General features: G+C 46.2%; 1 protein-coding gene across 1 annotated transcript; it reads right to left on the bottom strand.

Annotated features, from left to right (window-relative positions):
* Positions 1–1,374: 1,374 nt before the first annotated feature.
* Positions 1,375–18,282, bottom strand: BATF3 (basic leucine zipper ATF-like transcription factor 3). Its single transcript, XM_035111291.3, has 3 exons — positions 15,840–18,282; positions 10,408–10,512; positions 1,375–2,186 (listed from the first exon to the last, which is right to left on the bottom strand). The coding sequence occupies exons 1-3, from the start codon at positions 15,903–15,905 to the stop codon at positions 2,001–2,003; spliced, it is 357 nt and encodes a 118-aa protein (XP_034967182.1). The 5' UTR covers positions 15,906–18,282; the 3' UTR covers positions 1,375–2,000.
* Between the last annotated feature and the right edge of the window lie 926 nt (positions 18,283–19,208).

The raw sequence follows: 19,208 nt of genomic DNA, 5'->3' as shown, positions 1-19,208 counted from the left end.
ATAAATGTGGCTATGTGGTGAAGGCATATTTCCCTGGCTCAAGGACTTGAAAATGGAAGCAAAACCATACAAACCAGAACTTTGTTTTCAGATGTCCTTGAGTTTCCTTTAGTCATCTAGCAGAAGTTCTGCCTCCCTCCACGCACTGTGAACGAATATGACCTTTCTACTATTTTAACCCACAGCTATGTCAGGTACCGAAGAGAGGAGGCAGGTGGGGGAGATGCCTCCCTCCTGATGTTGCGACTCCAGCTTTCATCTGCCTGACCAATAGTCAGGGGTGATGCAAGATGGATTCTCAAAAGTTCTGGAGATGTTTCCCATCTCTGTTTTAGAGTGTAAGCTCCAATCAACACTGAGCTTGAACGTTCATCAGATTACACTGTCAGCTTTTCCTGCTCTGAAAACAGTAGAGAAATCCCAGAGGAAGGGGTATGGCTCCATAGTAGGGAATCTGCTTTGATTGCAGAAGGTCCCAGGTTGAATCTGCAGCATCTCCAGGTAGGGCTGGCTATGTCTGAAACCCTGGAGCGCCCATGCAGGTCAGTGCAGACGATGCTGAGCTAGATGACTCAGTGGTCCATCTCGGTACAAGCAGTCCTATGAACATGGGCAGAAAAGCATGAAGATGTGTCCCTGAAATGATTTGTGGTTTTCAAAGACATGCCAGTTATGGGCATGAGTGATGAAGCACATCCACTCTCCATAAAGGAAGGGGAAACAGATCTTTTCATGCAGATTTCAGAGTCATTCAGCAAACATGCCAAAAATGTGATCAGCTTTAGACTTTGGCTCTGATCCATAATAAAGCAGGAACTCACTATCCAGATAAATTTATTTTTTCCCCTCATGGGGTGGGGGGTGGGGTGGCATGGAAGGGGCTCATGAAGATGAAGAACAGTGCACATAAAAAGGGGGCATCAATATGTTCTCTGTAGAATGGTGTTCAGAACAGCGGCTCAAAAGGAGGAGGAAATAAAAGGGTATCATTGCTGGAGGCATAGTTCAACAACCTAGCCAACCATAGGCTCAATATTCAGTACTTTCTAGAGGAATGGAAGAACATACACACCAGACATTTAAAGCATGTGGCTTTCCGCAAAGCATCCTAGGAGCCATCGTTACCCCTCACAGAGCTACAATAAACGAGAGTTCCTAGGGATCTTTGGAGGAGTTCATGTGCTTTAAATTAATGGTGTTTTTACAGTCAATAAACCCCAGGGTACTGCTCAAGAGAGGGGAATCTTCCTCTCTTCTTCCCTCTGCCATCCTCTGCATGCTCCCCTGAAGGCCTTTCCTGAAAGCTGGGAACTCCCCCCCCCCAAAAAAAAGTCTAGGGTGTGGGCTACCCAATCAGCAGGTGAGATGGCTGCATTTGTATCACTGAATTTATGTATGACTGAAACAAGCCTGAAAAGTATACATGCAATTGCAATGTTTGGATTTTCACAGAACGAGAGAGAGAGAGAGTGGAAGAGGAGAAGCCCAAGGCACATGGGGAACAAAGAATCTGGTAGGTAGGCAAGAGATGCAGAAGTGCCAATCCTTGGCTCCAGGATGTGCCCACTATCCCTTTTGGTTTCAAGCTCCAGAACAGGCTCTTCCCCTTTCCTCATCATCGCCAACACATTTCTTAGCAACAATGAGGAGAAGAAAGTTGTGTGTTTAAAAATAAACGTGATAACGTTATTTGCATTCAAGGCCACATTTCAGATTCCTTGCTGGACAAACAGCACACAGTGGAAACACACAGGGAGAGAGGGAGAAAGAGAGTGAGGGAGAGGGCACTTTGTCCAAAGATTTTCCCACAAGGCTTCAGTCCATCCATGCTTTTCATTCTCAAGGCGGCATCCTGATGATTTACTAGACTTTCGTGGTGGGAAAGCAGTCACAAGTGGCAAGAGTGCTTGTCGTGTCCATGAAGCATGGTGGAAAAGGAAGAGGCTCTCAAAAACTCTTTCATATCAGTAGAACTTGCCAATCCTCTGACGGTGGCCTCCTCATCTTGGCAAGGGGCCACTGAGGACATCGTGTCTAGGAATCAAGCCAAAGTTTAAAGAGCAGTGCAACAGAGGGCAGACTTTTTCATGGTTCCTCAAGACTTCGCTCAAGTGTTTCATTTCGTCGGTCAGCTTTCCAATTTCTTTTTTCAGGGAGATATTCTCTTGCTCAAGGCACTCGTATTCCTGAAACGGATTATCACATGAGTTAAGGGTGCAATCCAGCCAGCCACTGCCAGCCACATTTCCCCCACTTTGCTATTTCCTCATTGCAAAGTAAATAAAAACAGGGCAAGGGGAAGAACGTGAAATCAGATAAAAAGCAAACTTGGTATCAGCTATCAAAGAGTTATCCTGAAGATCGCGTCTCAGTGTGATATTCCTTGTACATCATGGTCTGGGCTGTGTTAGTTTAAGAACATTTAAAAAGTCTGCTGGATCAATTCTAGTCCAGCATCCTGTTCCCAGTGGCCAATTACATGCCTATGAGAAGCATGTAAGCAGGATCTGAACACAACAGCACTCTCCCCTCCTATGGTTTCCAACAACTTGTAGTCAGAAGCATACCGGTACAGTAAGTAGTCACTGACAGTAATTTATGGGGTAAGGCAAGTTTGATATGTAAATGACTACACCTTGAGACAACAGAGTAAGCTTCACGACATCTGGGTCCAGACCTGAGATTCTGGCTGCGCACACGTGACATTCTATGCTGCAACCAATGGAGAATGAGTGCTTGCTTTCCCTACAAAGTCCACACATAGTGCATATTTTTGGCCCCACAAAAAGTGCTTCTTGAGAAACCTGTTCTGAAAATAAAGCCCATTTTGGAACGATTGCTATGTACCTATTTAAAAACAGATGTAGGCGATAATGGCAATGAATGAGCAGGTGGGCAGTCATAACAACAACAACAACAATATATTATTTATACCCCGCCCATCTGGCTGGGTTTCCCCAGCCACTCTGGGCAGCTTCCAACAGAATATTAAAATACAATAGTCTATTAAACATTAAAAGCTTCCCTAAACAGAGCGGCCTTCAGACCTCTTCTAAAAGTCTGGTAGTTGTTTTTCTCTTTGACATCTGGTGGGAGGGCGTTCCACAGGGCGGGTGCCACTACTGAGAAGGCCCTCTGCCTGGTTCCCTGTAACTTGGCTTCTCGCAGCGAGGGAACTGCCAGAAGGCCCTCGGCACTGAACCTCAGTGTCCAAGCAGAGTGATGGAGGTGGAGATGTTCCTTCAGGTATACGGGACCGAGGCAGTTTAGGGCTTTAAAGGTCAGCACCAACACTTTGAATTGGCCATTTCCTTCTTCGTTCACCAGAGATATATGTAAACAGGGAAAGTTGTGGAGATGGCAGGATTTAGAATCAATCTTGATCGAAAGCCGCCATGTTGAGGACGAGCAGGAATAATTCCTGACTGAGAGAAACTACATTTTTGTGCTATGAACAAGATTAGTGTGTACACAGCCCTCAAATACTGTGGCCTTCACCAATGCAAATCTACTGTTTGCATATCAGAGGTGTTGGCCCTTTGTGGTAGCTCAGAGGGGATAGGCACATTCATGGCAGACAGACCTATCACCGAACTATTAGCCATGACAGAAATGACGATACAGTGGGAATCTACCACCCAAGCAAGAGAAGATGCATGAAGGCCACTAACTGTTGATGGGCAACTTCAAGGTCCTTCTTACTCTCCCTTCTTATCTTGAAACTGGACTAGGATCAGGCAGCAGCCCTTTAAGACAGAGGGCACCTTCAAACGGAGGACTGTGCAAGCAAGAAACACAGCCCCTCTAAATCTGTCCATATTACAATCTATATATATAAAAATGTGAAAATCGTGAAACTGCATTTTGCACTTTTCTCCGTAACCGCTTGACCGATCGTCCTGAAATTTTGACACAACAATCCAGGCCACTCCCCGAGCGTTGCTGGCAACAAAAATCCCTCAAATCACACACCTGGGCATGTATAGACCTGGTTTTCCACCAAGTCAAACAGCGCCCTCAAGTGGCGTAATACCCTCCTCCACCCCCTCCCTTCCTGTGAAATCTAAGCCACACCCACAAACCAAATGACATCATCAACCAAGCAACTGAAACCACCAGGGCGGCCATTATCAGACCCTTAGGCCCCCACCAAATAACCAACATTGCCAAGTGGAGGTAGGGGCCTGCCTGGAGGGGATGCGGGGGGGAATAGGGAGCAGAGATACGTAATGGGTCAGAACAGGGTGGGGGGAGACACAGGGATGAAACCTGCCCTCTCCACAGTATCTCACCTCGGCTTTGCAGACTAGGCCAAGTGGAGATAGGGGCCTGCCTGGGGGGGATGGGGTGTCCGAATAGAGGGCAGGGATACGTAATGGGTCAGAACAGGGTGGGGGGAGACACAGGGATGAAACCTGCCCTCTCCACAGTATCTTGCCTCGACTCAGGGGGACTCTGAGGCTCAGGGGGATCTGAAGGGGGGCTATTACCCTCCATCTCATAGACAGCAACGTGTGCAGGGCCAGCTAGTAGTCTTATGAAAATAGATGTGCACACACTGCATTTCCAGTGCTGGGTTTTTAATTCACATTCACACATGATGGCGATTGTGGCGTTTGCCCACTCCTTGGGAATATGTCTGTACAGGCGGAGAGAAAAGAGTTAATAAGCTGACCAATAGGAAAGCCCAGAGGCGGAGCTTAATTGTTTTAAGGCTCAGCCCAAGGTTTTTATTGGCAGTTGACAGTTGACGGTTGGGACAGTTGAGGGTTGGGAGTTGTGAGGGTTGGTGACAGTGGATCTTTGTGGTGGGGAGGTAGAGGAGTTAGAGTGAGCTAAAGACAGAAATAAGACTGAGAGGATAAAGTGCAACAGTGTTTTGAATATATCTAAAGCTTGTTGGTGTTTGAAATAAACTCTTAATATTCATTATTAACTTTAATCCTGGCTGAGACTCAGTGTTTTACCGGGGGATCCTGGTTGGTGGCAGCGGAATAGTGGTGTACAGGTCAATAGTCTGTAAAACGACCGGGGGCTCTGTACGGAACGCCACAGTCATCAAAACACATATACCCGGTATGTACACACCTTGTCTCTTTTTTCAAGTTGTACAGTCTTTTCTACAGATCAGCTGCATTTGTTATGAGACATTAGTGTTGTGTTCCTGTCCTCTCTTATAAAATAATACATTGATGCACTGTTTCTCAAATTAACCACATACCAATTGGATGCCTTAAGGTGTTTCTACTTCGTCTCTAGACAAGGTATGAACACCTCTGCATGGGGAGAAGACCCCGGTGCATTTAAAAACAGAAACGAATCTGACACTGATGAAGCTGTGCTGATGTGAACAGCCAGGGGAAGAGCTGTGAGACAAACACAGATGCACAACGCAAAATACAACTTCGTTGCACACTTAGTAATGGGAACACACCCTGAATCAGACCATTGGCTCATCTAGTTCAGTGTTCCCTGCACTGGCAGACAGCAGCACTCCAGGTGTTCAGAGCATGCCCTACAGTACCTAGTCATAGCTGGGACCTTCTGTATGCAAAAGCAGATGTTCTCTCACTGAGCTATGACCCTTCCCTTTCAGCTGCTGGCGGGGGAAAGGCAACAATTGCTGTCCTCCCATGTTCTGAAAACCTAGCAGTTACTTGGATCTGCTGCCTTCAGAAATGGACGCACACAAACATGTCTGTTATGAGCAGAGGCACCAACTGGAAATAAAGAAACACTCGTAACTGTGGAGAGGCTGATATGATAGCTATGTTCAACTATATTAAAGGATGCCATATAGAGGAGGGTGAAAGGTTGTTTTCTGCTGCTCCAGAGAAGAGGGCACGGAGCAATGGATTCAAACTACAAGAAAGAAGATTCCACCTAAACATTAGGAAGAACTTCCTGACAGTAAGAGCTGTTCGACAGTGGAATTTGCTGCCAAGAAGTGTGGTGGAGTCTCCTTCTTTGGAGGTCTTTAAGCAGAGGCTTGACAGGCATATGTCAAGAATGCTTTGATGGTGTTTCCTGCTTGGCAGGGGGTTGGACTGGATGGCCCTTGTGGTCTCTTCCAACTCTATGATTCTATGAGGCTTGCAATCAAACCAAACACAACCCAACATCCATCTCTTGTGGTCTGCCAAGTGCTCCTTTAAAAAGAAAAAACAGGTAAAAACCAGGTGGCAGGAAAGTTTATTAAGCCCCACTGGTGAGCTCTGTACATATCACTCTCCTCTTTCAAATGCTTCCACAAAACCCACATCATTTGCAAACCCTTTCCTGGATCATCACAGCTTCCATTTCTAAAATGAAACAGTCGAAATAATCTGCGCTTCCTGGGGGCCCTGTACTCTCCCATCCTCTCTGCTCCTTTATCAAACATTATCTGCTTTCTTCATCGGTGTGATTGTCAAATGAAACATAGACGCAAAGCTGCTTTTTAAATTATTATTTTTTAAAGTGCAGATGGGGAAAAGAAAGGTGGCTTAGGCAGCAATGCAAATGTACAGCAGGTTACTGTTTCCCCCTCTTATTTGAATGTGGCCGGGAGGATTTACAGCAATGCACCTTAAAAAAAGAAAAGTACCACACATGGAGGGGATGAATAATTTGCTCTCTTCTACAGAAATGTCACATTAATCTCTCTGGTTCCCCACCCTAATTTACTAAAATGCATTCAGGATTGCTCATAAGAAAGCTTTGAAGCACTAAATGATAAAACTCACAGTAGTTGTTGTTATGACCTCACTGAACACACCCTTCTTATTCCAGTTTTGAGCCTCTCTTCTAAAGAAAATCAGCTTTACAATAATCAGTTAAAGGAGTGAAAGAGAAAGGAGAGCTAATAGGAATGCAGAAATGTACTCCAGGGGAATGTGAGACTAAAGAAACTACTACTCTAAAGTTGCAACATGGTCCCAGCCTGGGGGTCTCGAACGACAAACCATTCAGGTAGTCTGCAGGAAGGTTGTAGAACAATGAAGAATATATGTTCTTGGCCTGACATTTGATTGATTGACTTTTTCTGATAAAGGAGATTGGGAACGCTTTGATCAGGGACAGATTATTGACTAGTCTCTGTGATTTTCATAACACAGTAATGATGCAGCCTTAAACTGCTGAGGACTGCAGGGCCTCAAGGACCACCTCTTCCCATATAAAACCATCCCGGACTCTGTGTTCATCATCTGAGGCCCTTCTCCATGTGCCTCCTCCATGTGAAGTCCAGAGAGTAGCATCTAGGGCTGGTTGATATCAGCTTTTCAACATCGCAGTATATCACCAGACAAACATCGTGGTCTGGCGATATACCGCAATGTTGAAAAAACAAGCTGCATTGGCCTCAGCCTGCGAGGCACCGAGAGAAATTGTTTCAGCTCTCACTGCGGAAGCTGAGGCTGTTTCACCCCAGTGCCTAGCAGGCTGGGACAATGCAGCTTGTTTGTCTGGCTCAGCTGGGGCGCAGGAGGGCTCCCCATCCCCAGCAGAGCCATCCCTGGTCCTCCCCCCCCCCACTTGCACAGGAGCCAGCGCTGGGCTGGGGGATCCTTTAACTGCTCGGCTGAGGGAAGCGGCAACCACACACTCTTCAGCCAAGCAGTTTAAAGATGAAAGAGGTGCAAGCTGTATCGGCGCCTCACCGATGCAGCTTTTTTCTTCCTCTGCCTAGTATGAGGGCAGAGTGGGATGGCGGTTTCACTCAGTGATGTAACGCTGGTGAAACCGCCACCGCTCCTGAGTCCCTCTGCTAGTAATGCTCACTGGAGGAAGTCGCTAGCAGAGGGACTCAGGAGCAGTGGCAGTTTCACCAGCGATATATCACTGAGTGTAGCGGACATTGCAGTCTGCTCCTCATACCGGTCCTGGGCAATCTATTGATATACAGTGGTGCCTCGCTAGATGAAATTAATTCGTTCCACGGGTCTTTTCTTATAGCGAAAAAATTTGTCTAGCGAATCCCATAGGAATGCATTGAATTTTTTTTGAAATTTTTTTTTGCCCATAGGAACGCATTAATTGAATTTCAATGCATTCCTATGGGAAACTGCGATTCGCTAGACGAATTTTTCATAAAACGCATTCGTCTAGCGAGGCAAGCTCCGCTCGAAAAAACCTTTCGTTAAGCGGAAATTTTGTTAAGCAGGGCATTCGTTAAGCGAGGCACCACTGTATCACCCAGGCCTAGTGGCGACACAAGAATGGGCCTTTTCTACAGTGGCTCCCCGTCTGTGGAATGCTCTCCCCAGGGATGTTCGCCTGGCACCTTCATTATATATTTTTTAGACGCCAGGCAGAAACATTCCTCCTCAACCAGGCCTTTAGCCAATTTATATCCTACAGCCTTTTAAATGTTGTCTGTGAGAAGGGGGGTGGTTATTGTTTTGCTGCTTTGTTTAAGGGGAAATGTTATTAAAATCTGAAATCTATGTTTTGATTTGTAGAATAACAAAAGATTTACTAAATGGTCTCCTGAGGGGCTACTCCCACGCCAGTAAGTGGCCAGTAAGCAAAAAAAATTTAAATGATGGATAACTGCCATGACTCTGGTAAAAAATAGTTTCCACACAAGCTACACCTGTTGAAAGCTCCTTTTCTGTACACCAGTTAAAGCAGGGGTCAGCAACCTTTTTCAGCCGTGGGCTGGTTCACTGTCCCTCAGACCATGTGGTGGGCCGGACTATATTTTTTTTGGGGGGGGGGAATGAACGAATTCCTCTGCCCCACAAATAACCCAGAGATGCATTTTAAATAAAACCACACATTCTACTCATCTAAAAACACTAGGCAGGCCATACAAATAACCCAGAGATGCATTTTAAAGAAAAGGACACATTCTACTCATGTAAAAACACGCTGATCCCCGGACCGTCCGTGGGCCAGATTGAGAAGGCGATTGGGCCGTATCCGGCCCACTGGCCTGAGGTTGCCTACCCCTGAGTTAAAGTGTAGAGCAGAGTCTTCTTCTGCTCTATTTGTTACATGGAAGACACATAGAAAAGAGCAAAGGGAAAGCCTTTGGCAATTGGGGCTTTATAGCCCTGAAAGACCTGTGACACCAAGAAGGGCTGTGGCACAGACTTCTAATATCATGACCATTGCAGAGAGAGTGAATAGTGAAAAACACACCGATTCTGACTCAAAACATGACACACTCCAGGATCTTCTGAACCTGGCAGGGCGTGTAAGATGCAGGCCAGTCAAATCTGTACTTCATGTGGTTTGTAATTATTATGCAGAATTCACTACCCCAGGCTGCAGTGAGAACCACGAGTTTAAGCATCCTTGAAAATGTGTTTGCAGAGGAAAGAACCAACTAGGAGCCTCAAGGATGAAGCATGGAACAGTTGTGATCAGAGGCAGTCTACCACTGATCACCAATGCCCTGTTCAAACAACTGGGGGTGTTCAGCTCCACTCCAGTCATGCAAGGCAGTGTTTGCCACATCACCAAACTGCTATCAGGGAAGGGAATGAACAGATGCAAAATGGTAGAAGGGGACCATGAATTCCACAGGCATAAGGTTTTATTTATAATGGTTTTATCTTATTCGTAGATTTTTAATTTTAAAATTGAATTTTAACATTGTATTATTCTGTTGTTTTAACTGAATTGTTTCTTTTATATTTGTGTTGATATTATTTGTTGTTAGCCGCCCTGAGCCCGGTCTTGACTGGGAAGGGCGGGGTATAAATAAAAATTATTATTATTATTATTATTATTTGCATGTGAATATCATAGAGTCATAAAATTGGAAGGAACCTTGCAAGTCATCCAATCCGTTGCTCAAAGCAGGATCTATAGTGCAGGATGCAATTGCTGCCTCCCTGACAGATGGCTGTCTAACTCTATAGCCTCTGCTACAATACCTCCAGCAAAGGAGAACCCAACCCCTCCCAAGGCAGGCTGTTCCACTGTCAAACAACCCGTAACCATTTGGATGTTTCACCTAAATGTTTAAGCCAAAATCTGCTTCCTTGCAATTTCCACCCATCAGTTCTAGTGCCACCCCTTGCAAGCAACAGAGAACACATCAGCTCTTCAGTTTGACAGCCCTTCAGATACTGGAAGGCAAATGATTCCCCTGCCTGTTCCTTCTCCATACAACACCTCCCCCCAGCTGCTTCTCTTCCAGACTCATGTTTGCTGCATCCAAGGGAAAAGCAGCAGCGTGGGGTGGGAGGACAGCAGTACCAGTAGGCAAAGAAAGGGTTAAGCACCCCCCTCTGACCAGCTGCTTTTCCGCTACAAAACACATACTCCTCATTGCCACTTTACAGCTGCTCAACAACAAGCCAGGTTCCTCAGCCCTGACAAATGCTGCCATTTTGTCCAGAAGAGGGCCCTCATTTGCACTTGGGAGTGATATTACTGCTCTTCCCTCCCGCAGGGATCCACAGCAATGTTCACCTCATGGAGCTTATCTGCTTTCTGTGTTTGTTTCTTTCTGCTCCTCTGGGCAGCAACTCTGTTCTTCTCTCTCCGTCGTACTTTCCTTTCATCGTCTTCATGACCCTGGCCAATAAAATCAGATGACTTAGTTAGGGTTCACCTACAAAGGAGTTTAATGTGGATTTGAATCTCCTTGTGCCTCCATTCCCTCCCCCCCCCAACAGCATTCACAGCATTCATCCAACAGGCAGCCAGTTAATTTGGTTCCCCTGCCCCCGAGTTAATTAAGATTTTTCCAATCCACGGTTAATCCAGTTTGTAGAGACATCCAGTATAAAATCACATGCACTGACTGTGGATGCAATGAAGCACATTGTATAGGTCGGGGCCGTCTTATGTATATACGGCGCCGTGGTGCAAAGTTCCCTCCGGTGCCTCCGACCCCCCGTTTCCCAGAGTTGCCGACCTTCTTATGGTGCTGCGGCAGCTTTGCGGGGCTAGAGGAGGCGGGCAGCGGCTGGAGGGCAGCTCCTCTGGCGGGGAAGAGGCAGAGGCTCCAGGCGCAGCGTTACTTCAGTGAGGCGGGCGAGGGTGGTGAGCTGATGCTGGGAGGTGCCCAGCCTCCACCTCTTCCCTGGTCCCCGTGCTGCAGTGGCCACGGCAGGCAGAGGCTCTGGGTGTGGCACTGCTTCAGCGCTGCATGGCGGATGCGGGCGAGGGCAGCGAGCTGAGGCCGGAAGGCACCTCGTTCAGCCTCCGCCTCTTCCCTGGCGCCCTCCAGAACTTGGCGTCCTGGCGCCCCGCGACACTTGCCTCTATGGGCAAGATGCCCCTGGTGTGGGTTTGTGTGTGGTGAAGTTTTTAGGGTGCCATCCATGCCATCTATTGCTGCATCCCCTACTTTCATTTGCTCCTTGCCTGAACACAGCCTAGCCATTCTGTTTCCATCAGCCAAAAGGAAAGGATGTATTATGCCTATTTCCACCAATTGTGGCTGAAGGTAGAGCAATCATATTATTATTTTTAAAAAACTGCTCTTCTGCAAAACAGCAGTATTAAGAATAAAATTAAAATTGCGCTTCAGAAGAAATTGGAACATACAAGAGACGTTCTTTGCAGTTGCCGACACATTTCCAAACATGCCTACTTCCAACTACTATATGTTTGCCGAACATACCGGTAACTACTAAACCTTTATGTTTCTTAAATTTTAATACAGAGGCTTGTGTAAGAGCAGTCTTGTGCAAAACCTACACACACACACACACACACACACACTCAACTACAACATGTAAACATTAATTGGGAGTGAAGGGAGGTGGGTATGTGGACACAAAAAGTTGAAGGACTAACCTAAGAATACGGAAAGAAGGAAGAATCACTGGAGCATTGGGGGCTAGATGGACTAGAATCTTGTTTATTTCTTAATTCAAATCCCTTTCCCAATTCACAACTCTTCATTTTGACCATGGTGAAATACACCAGTAACATTTGTTCTTGCATACTTCCTGGTGCGTGTGCTTTTTAAAATACAGTATACTGTATATATAAAGGTAAAGAAACACCTGCTGTTTGCAAAAATGGGAATGGAGGGTAGATTGGCTGCTGCTGTAGCATCAGCAGCTTAACATAAGAGGAGCCTGCTGGATCAGGCCAGTGGTCCATCGAGTCCAGCATCCTGTTCTCACAGTGGCCAACCAGAGACCTGTTGGAAACCCGCAAGTGCAACCCGAGCACAAGAGCACTCTCCCCTCCAGTGGTTTCCAGCAGCTGGTATTCAGAAGCATGGCATGGCCCCTTCGCTCTGCTTAATAGGCCCTGGAAGGCTTTGGTGTGCTTAGGTCCCAGCAAAATCACTGAAGCGGACCTGGGTCTTCTCTCTGCTTTCCCCTTAGGGGTATGATCTGCTTGCTGAGGCTTCCCACTGTCTTCTGTGATGGTAAACACTTTGCATGTGCATGGGTGTTCCCCCACGAGAATGCATCGAATTTCCAATCTACCGGTAACTCACTCCTTCTCCCCACATCGCCCGCACCCCCATTCCCCCACACTCTTTCTCCTTCTCTTTGAAAAGCAACTTTTAAAAAACACACAATACGGTGCCACTGACGGTACCTACTGCCTTCGGGCAAGACATGACCAACGGGTCACTTATGACCACTGGTGGGTTTTGATTTAGAGGATTATATAGTGGGTCCTGCAACAAAATTTTGCAGCATGAAGTGCATTTTTGTTCTGGGTTCCAGCCACTCCCCATGCCACCCCCCTACCCCAAGATACACTCCTAATAGTCAGAAATCCATGCCCACCAAGAAGAAAATCTAGACAGAAAAGTTCTTTTGGTATTTTTAGCTGCAAAATCGCAAGGAAATTGGACGTTTTCGAGCTATTTCTCAGGGAAATCGGCAAAAACAATACTGCTGCCATGGGCTGCCATACATCCAGATTTTCCCAGACATTTTGCTGATTTCCGCACAGACACTGCTTGTGGCCATATGCCAACCCTAACTGAGGATGCTCCGCTCCAATGTGGTTTTCTACTCCCTGCTTTGGGAAGGGCAAAATGGACATGCTTGTGCCTGATCCTAGTTATATTAGATTGTTTAATTTCCCCATTGATGTCTATGGGTACCGTATATTCCGGCGTATAAGATGACTGGGCATATAAGACGACCCCCAATTTTTCCAGGTAAAATATAGAGTTTGGGATATACTTGCCGTATAATAAATACGACCCGCCGTATAAGACGACCCCCAACTTTTGAGAAGATTTTCCTGGGTTAAAAAGTAGTCTTATATGCAGGAATAATTCTCACCTCCTTCCCTGGAGACTTTTAAAAATTAGCATTTCAGGGTGAACGAGGATGTGGCCTATGTGGATAAAGAGATTGTCCTTTCTGCCCTTCCCTGTTCCTTTGTCTTTCCAACCACTCTTGATTTATTCCCTCCTTCCACCTAGCTGTCAGTTTCTTTCTTCTCACTCTCTCAGTCACTGATCTGCTAGTTATTGTTAAAAAGGTAAAGCCTGACCGTTAGGTCTGGTCGCGGACAACTATGGGGTTGCAGCGCTCATCTCGCTTTACTGGCCGAGGGAGCTGGCGTACAGCTTCCGGGTCATGTGACCAGCATGACTAAGCCGCTTCTGGCGAACCAGAGCAGCGCACGGAAACGCCGCTTACCTTCCTGCCGGAGCGGTACCTATTTATCTACTTGCACTTTGATGTGCTTTAGTACTGCTAGGCGGGAAGGAGCTGGGACCGAACAACGGGAGCTCACCCCATCACGGGTCGGCAAAAGCCCTAGGCTCAGTGGTTTAGACCACAGCGCCACCCAAGCTGTGGAGGCAGAGGAGAGCAATCATGGCTTGTAGCCACAGAAAGATAGGACTGTTGTTCAATGGGCAAATTCAAGCTGCGTGCCTTTGCTCTGTTATTGTCAAATGGACAAAAAGAGCAGCTTGTTCTAAGTTCGTTCTGAAATGCATGGTCTCATAGGAGATCCCTGTCGGGCACAATCCGCCAGGGTTCCTTTCAGTGGTGCCCAGTAGGATGGGGGGTCCCGGTTGCATAAAGATTGAGAATAGGCAAGTCCACAACTGGTAACTTACAAGTCATAGACCTTAGAATCATAGAATTGCAGTTGAAAGGGCTGCGAGGGTCATCTAGGCCAACCCCCTGCCATGCAGAAATCTTTCACCTGGAATTATTTCTGTGCACACGCATTCCTCCACCCTCACCCGCTTTACAGATTTCTTCTAAAACATACCCTATGAGATTTCATTTATTTATTAAATTTGTATACTGCCCTTCGCCTGAAGATCTCAGGGTAGTTCACAGCCCAAAAATACAAGATTAAAAAAACAAAATATGTAATAAAAGCAAGGAAAAGACAAAACCCATAGCCTTTCCTGGTAAGTAAACCGCTCTGCACACACCTCTGTCATTTTGGCTGCCCTGCTCCTCCACCCCCATATATTTTTATTTGATCTGATTTTGTTTTTTGAGACTGAATAGCAGCACCAAACCTCTGTAGCCCTGCTCAGATTGTGGTGGTTTTATTTCCGATCCCTCAGAAGCAGAGGGCAGATTTACTACGAAACTAAATGAAGCTCAAGCTTCAGGGTCTCAAATTCCAGAGGAGCCCCAGAAGTGACTTCAGTCCACTTTGCTTAAACTTTTTAGGTCTAGTATCACAAATCAAATAGTTTTTTTTTTTTTTTGGCTGCATACATGTCAACAAAGATTGAGAGTCAGTAACACAGTAAGCTGGCTGTTCTGCTGTGGCTAATATAACCCCTTCCCTTTTTTTTAAAAAAACAGACCCTAGAGGAAACTAAGCTAAGGGTCTGGAAACTAAGTCTTATGAGGAGCAGTGTATGTTTAGCCTGGAAAAGAGACTGAGAGGAGATATGATAGCTACCTCCAAATATCTTAAGGGCTGTCACATGGAAGAGGGAACATGCTCGTTTTCTCCTGCTCTGGAGGGTGGGGCTCGAACCAATGGCTTAAAGTTACAAGAAAGGACATTCCGACTAAACAATCGGAAAAACTTTCTGACAGTCAGAGCTGTTTGGCAGTGGAACAGACTCCCACGAGAGGTGGTGGACTCTCCTTCCTTGGATGTTTTTTAAGCAGAGATGACCATCCTGTCATGGGTGCTTTTAGCTGAGATTCCTGCACTGCAGGGGGTTGGACTAGATGACCTTTGGGAGTATTTCCCAACTCTTAAGATTCTAATGATTTTATGAATAACAAAGGCCTGGAAACGATGCTTTATGAGGAATGGCTTAGGGAACTGGGTATGTTTAGCCTGGAGAAGAGAAGGTTAAGGGGTTATATGATAGCCATGTTCAAATATATAAAAGAATGTCACATAGAGGAGGGAGAAAGATTGTTTTCTGCTGCTCCAGAGAAGCGGACACAGAGCAATGGATTCAAACTACAAGAAAGAAGATTCCACCTAAACATTAGGAAGAACTTCCTGACAGTAAGAGCTGTTCGGCAGTGGAATTTGCTCCCAAGGAGTGTGGTGGACTGGAGTCTCCTTCTTTGGAGGTCTTTAAGCAGAGGCTTGACAGGCATGTGTCAAGAATGCTTTGACGGTGTTTCCTGCTTGGCAGGGGGTTGGACTGGATGGCCCTTGTGGTCTCTTCCGATTCTATGATTCTATGATTCTAAGGCGTTCACGAAAGTGGATACCCAGAAACGCGAATTGTGGTGATCTGTCGTGGAGCAACCCCATGGAAGAAGAGAACCGTGGTTAGACCTCGTTGCTGGTTGTGAAGGGGCCCCCATAGCAGCTCGAGCTTCAAGTCCCCCCCCCCCAATGTAGGTCCGCCACTGCTCGGAAGGAGCGCGCAGGGACGACTCGGCGCAACCCTCTTCCTCCCCCCCGGGTCCCCTTTACAGCCCACTTCCTGGCCTCGATCTCCCTCCTTCTCCCTGCCTTACCTGCTGCGTCCCCTCCGAAGAGGAGCTCCTTTGCAAAGTGCTAGCCGCCGGCGCGCCCTGAGACATCCCGCCGAGGAGGCGCTGGCGCACCTCCTTGTGCGCGCAGCCGGCAGGAGGCGACGGCCAAAGCGCATCGGAGGAGCCCCGAAGAGGTGGAGCGTCGCCGCCGCGCTGCGCCGGACGAATGCCTGCCTGCTTGGCTTGCTTTGCCTCTCAGCCTAGGCGGAAAGCCCAGCCAGGGACATCCCGGCACCTGCAGCTGACGGCAACCGCGAGGCGCGCGTGGTTCCCCGGCCGCTCGCCGCCTTCCTGGGGCAGGACCCGGCCGGGAAGAGAGCAGCAGCCAGGCGCCCGCTCCCGCGCTCGCCTCCTCACTGGGGCGCCCGGGCTGCGGCGGCGCCTTCCGAGGCGGGCTCGAGGCGGGCTTCGTGGAAATCACGTGGCGCCCCAGATGAAACTTCGGAGGGAACTGGCTGCGCGACCACAGGCCGGGGAGCGGCGAGGGAGCCGCCCGAGGGGAAGCGAGGCGACAGGGGCTTTTCCCCACCGCCGTGTGTGTCTCGGCAAGAGCAGCGGCAACAGCCAGAACCGCTCCCCGCCTGCAGTGCCTGCCATCCCGGGCCGGATCCCCGTATCAGCGCGGAGGGGTCGTGTGAAACCAGAAGTTCCTCAGCTCGCAGCCACACGCCGCCCACTCGCCGCTTGAAGAAAAAAAAATCGCCTTGTTATTAAATTCTCGTCGGTTGGAATGACGCTTCCAATAAGTCTTTCGTATTGCACCACAAATTCAAGTATTTTTTAAAATTATTTTTGTGATAATATTTTTTTTCTTTCACTTTGTATTCGCACTTTCAACACAGAATCATATTTTATGCAAACAGCAGGTGGAAAATTGGAAGTTCCTCTTCTGCGTTTTCTGCTAATGTCTTCCTTTTATATTTTTTAAAATTATGTTTTATGAAGTTTCAACTTTTTATACATATACAGTTAAAACAGTCTTTTCTCTTATTTTTGTCGATTTCCCACCCCTTTCCCCATGGAGTTGTTGCTTCTCCACTTCTGCTGCACCCTATCATCTTTTATCTATCAAATCATAACCACATTACCATCGAATTACTTTTGTTGCTCATAGCTCAAATCCTTCTAGTGAGTTCATCATACTATTTCTTTAGTCAGAAAAAGGCATCCATTTGTTTATCAATATTTTTTATTTCCCCCCTCTCCTTTTTCATCCCTTTAATATTTCTTTTTTCTGCTTTGCTCTTGCTTTTATCATCTCCTCTGGGTTAACGAGGAGATGACACGCAGATGAAGGGGATGAATGTTTGGTGAAGGACCCTGTGTAAGAGGCAGCAAAAGGAAGATTTCCCAGGGTGAGAGGCTGGGATAAGAAGAAAGGGAAGCTTCCAGGTGAGAGCCGGGAGGGTCCACCTCTCTCTGTGTGGGATAAAATAAAAAAATTCCTTCAGTAGCACCTTAATTTTTTTATTTTACTTCGATCCAGACCAACACGGCTACCTACCTGTAACCAGAACTATGTGTGGGATAAGAGTCCTATCAGAGAGGACTTTGCATTTTCCTTTTTTCAATTTGCTTAGTTGGTTTTTTATTGCAATGTATTCTGAAAAGTGTCCATAAAACTTTCCAAAAAAGGGAAATTTTTCAATAAAACATGAATATTAAAAAAGAAAAATTGCCAAAGGTCTTGGCAGACCACTGAATGATTAACACCCCCTTCCCTTTGTTTGTTCAATTTGTATGCCTCCCTTCATCCAAAGATCACAGGTTGCCTTACAGCAGAGACAGCTCTAGATGACCCTCAAGGTCGCCTCCAACTCTACAATTCTATGATTCTATGATGCAAAGATGCAATACAGGAACCCATCTTATACCAAGATAGTGCATTTGTCCACCTAGCTTAGTATTGTGTACACTGGATGGTCTTACCCAGCTTGGAGACGCCAGGGGTTGAACTGGGAAACTTTTACCTGAAAAATTCACTCCTTACCTATGACCCTTTGCCAAATTGATGAAATAGTGTCACCTAATCTTGTTTTCCCATCTAGCCATAACTGCTCATACCAATGACAAACTTAGTTGATCTCTAAGGTGCTGCTGGAAGGATTTTTTTTATTTGGTAATTCCAGAATGCCGTACTGTGTGCATGAAACAAAGGCATCATTTTCCATTCTGTACTATATTTATTGCATGCAACACTGTTTTCTTTCTGCTGCAGTTCATTAGTTTGTCCAAAGCACAGTCCTCCTGCCTATTTCAGTCTTGGCAATGTACCATACTATCAAGCCCAGATGCACACAAGGATCACGCAGCCGTCTTTTTTGTTATGTGTCCCTTGGAGAACTTGATGAGCTATATTAAGAAAACAGCCAGACGCCTTCTGATGCAACACCAGTTTATACCCAAGTTAAAAATAAAAATGTTGAATGTTGTAACGTTTCAAGTAAAAGGAGATTTTAGATTTCCCTTTTACAACAATCGGATTTCCTGTAAGTTAGAAGGCAAAATAATTACACATAGCTAAGAAATAGAATTTACTTGATATAATTCACTTCAAAAATGCAACAATTATGCCACTGGATCAATCCACCATGAATGAATGCTTCCAGGAAAAACTACTCTCTCCGTGCCTTTTTTTACAAGATCCGACCTTCAATGTAAAGGACTGGCTGGCTGAAGAGCATTAGCTGGAAAGGCAATGCCACTCCTATCAAAACTGGGACTCCTAGAGTGATTGCTTTTAAAAAAAAAATCCACACCTGAGCACAATCCTTTTCCCAAAGCAAACACTGCATTGCTTCACCTGCCAACTTTATATTTTGTTCTCCAGAAAACAAAAAAAGGTCACTCCATTCAGGTCATAAAGAATGCCCATGCCTCAGTTTACAAAAACAAGTCTTAAAATGCCACCCTGTTTACTCAGCATTGTAAATCAGACTGCGGCAGTTTTGAGGGATAGGCTGCAATAAAGGAACATTGTGTTTAAAAGGAATATTGTGTTTAAGGAAAGTGGCAAGAACTTCATGAAATGGATTCCACCTCAAAACATGCTCATTCTGAAATATGTCTTACTGAATTCATTGAGAACTGCTTCCAATGTACAGATTCTCCAGCATTTAGGTGAGGTTCCTGGGTGTATCAGCGCTAGCTTCCGTGGTGTTAGGTAACATCTATAAAAATTTTTCGAGGTGAGCTCTCTTCTTTTGGCTGAGATGGATTTAAATGGTGGCTTAGATCACAGTTTGGACCATTGGGTAGAATTTATTTCATATCCTATGTTATGCTCCCATGGGTCTTAAATTGTGGTGAAGGAATTTGTAGTGTCTTGGAGTAATATATTGTAGATACTGC

Source organism: Zootoca vivipara, chromosome 3, assembly GCF_965207765.1.
Source record: "Zootoca vivipara chromosome 3, rZooViv2.hap1.1, whole genome shotgun sequence".
Lineage (NCBI taxonomy): Eukaryota > Metazoa > Chordata > Lepidosauria > Squamata > Lacertidae > Zootoca > Zootoca vivipara.
The sequence above is the reverse complement of the archived record's forward strand: the minus strand, read 5'-3'. Positions and strand labels throughout refer to the sequence as shown.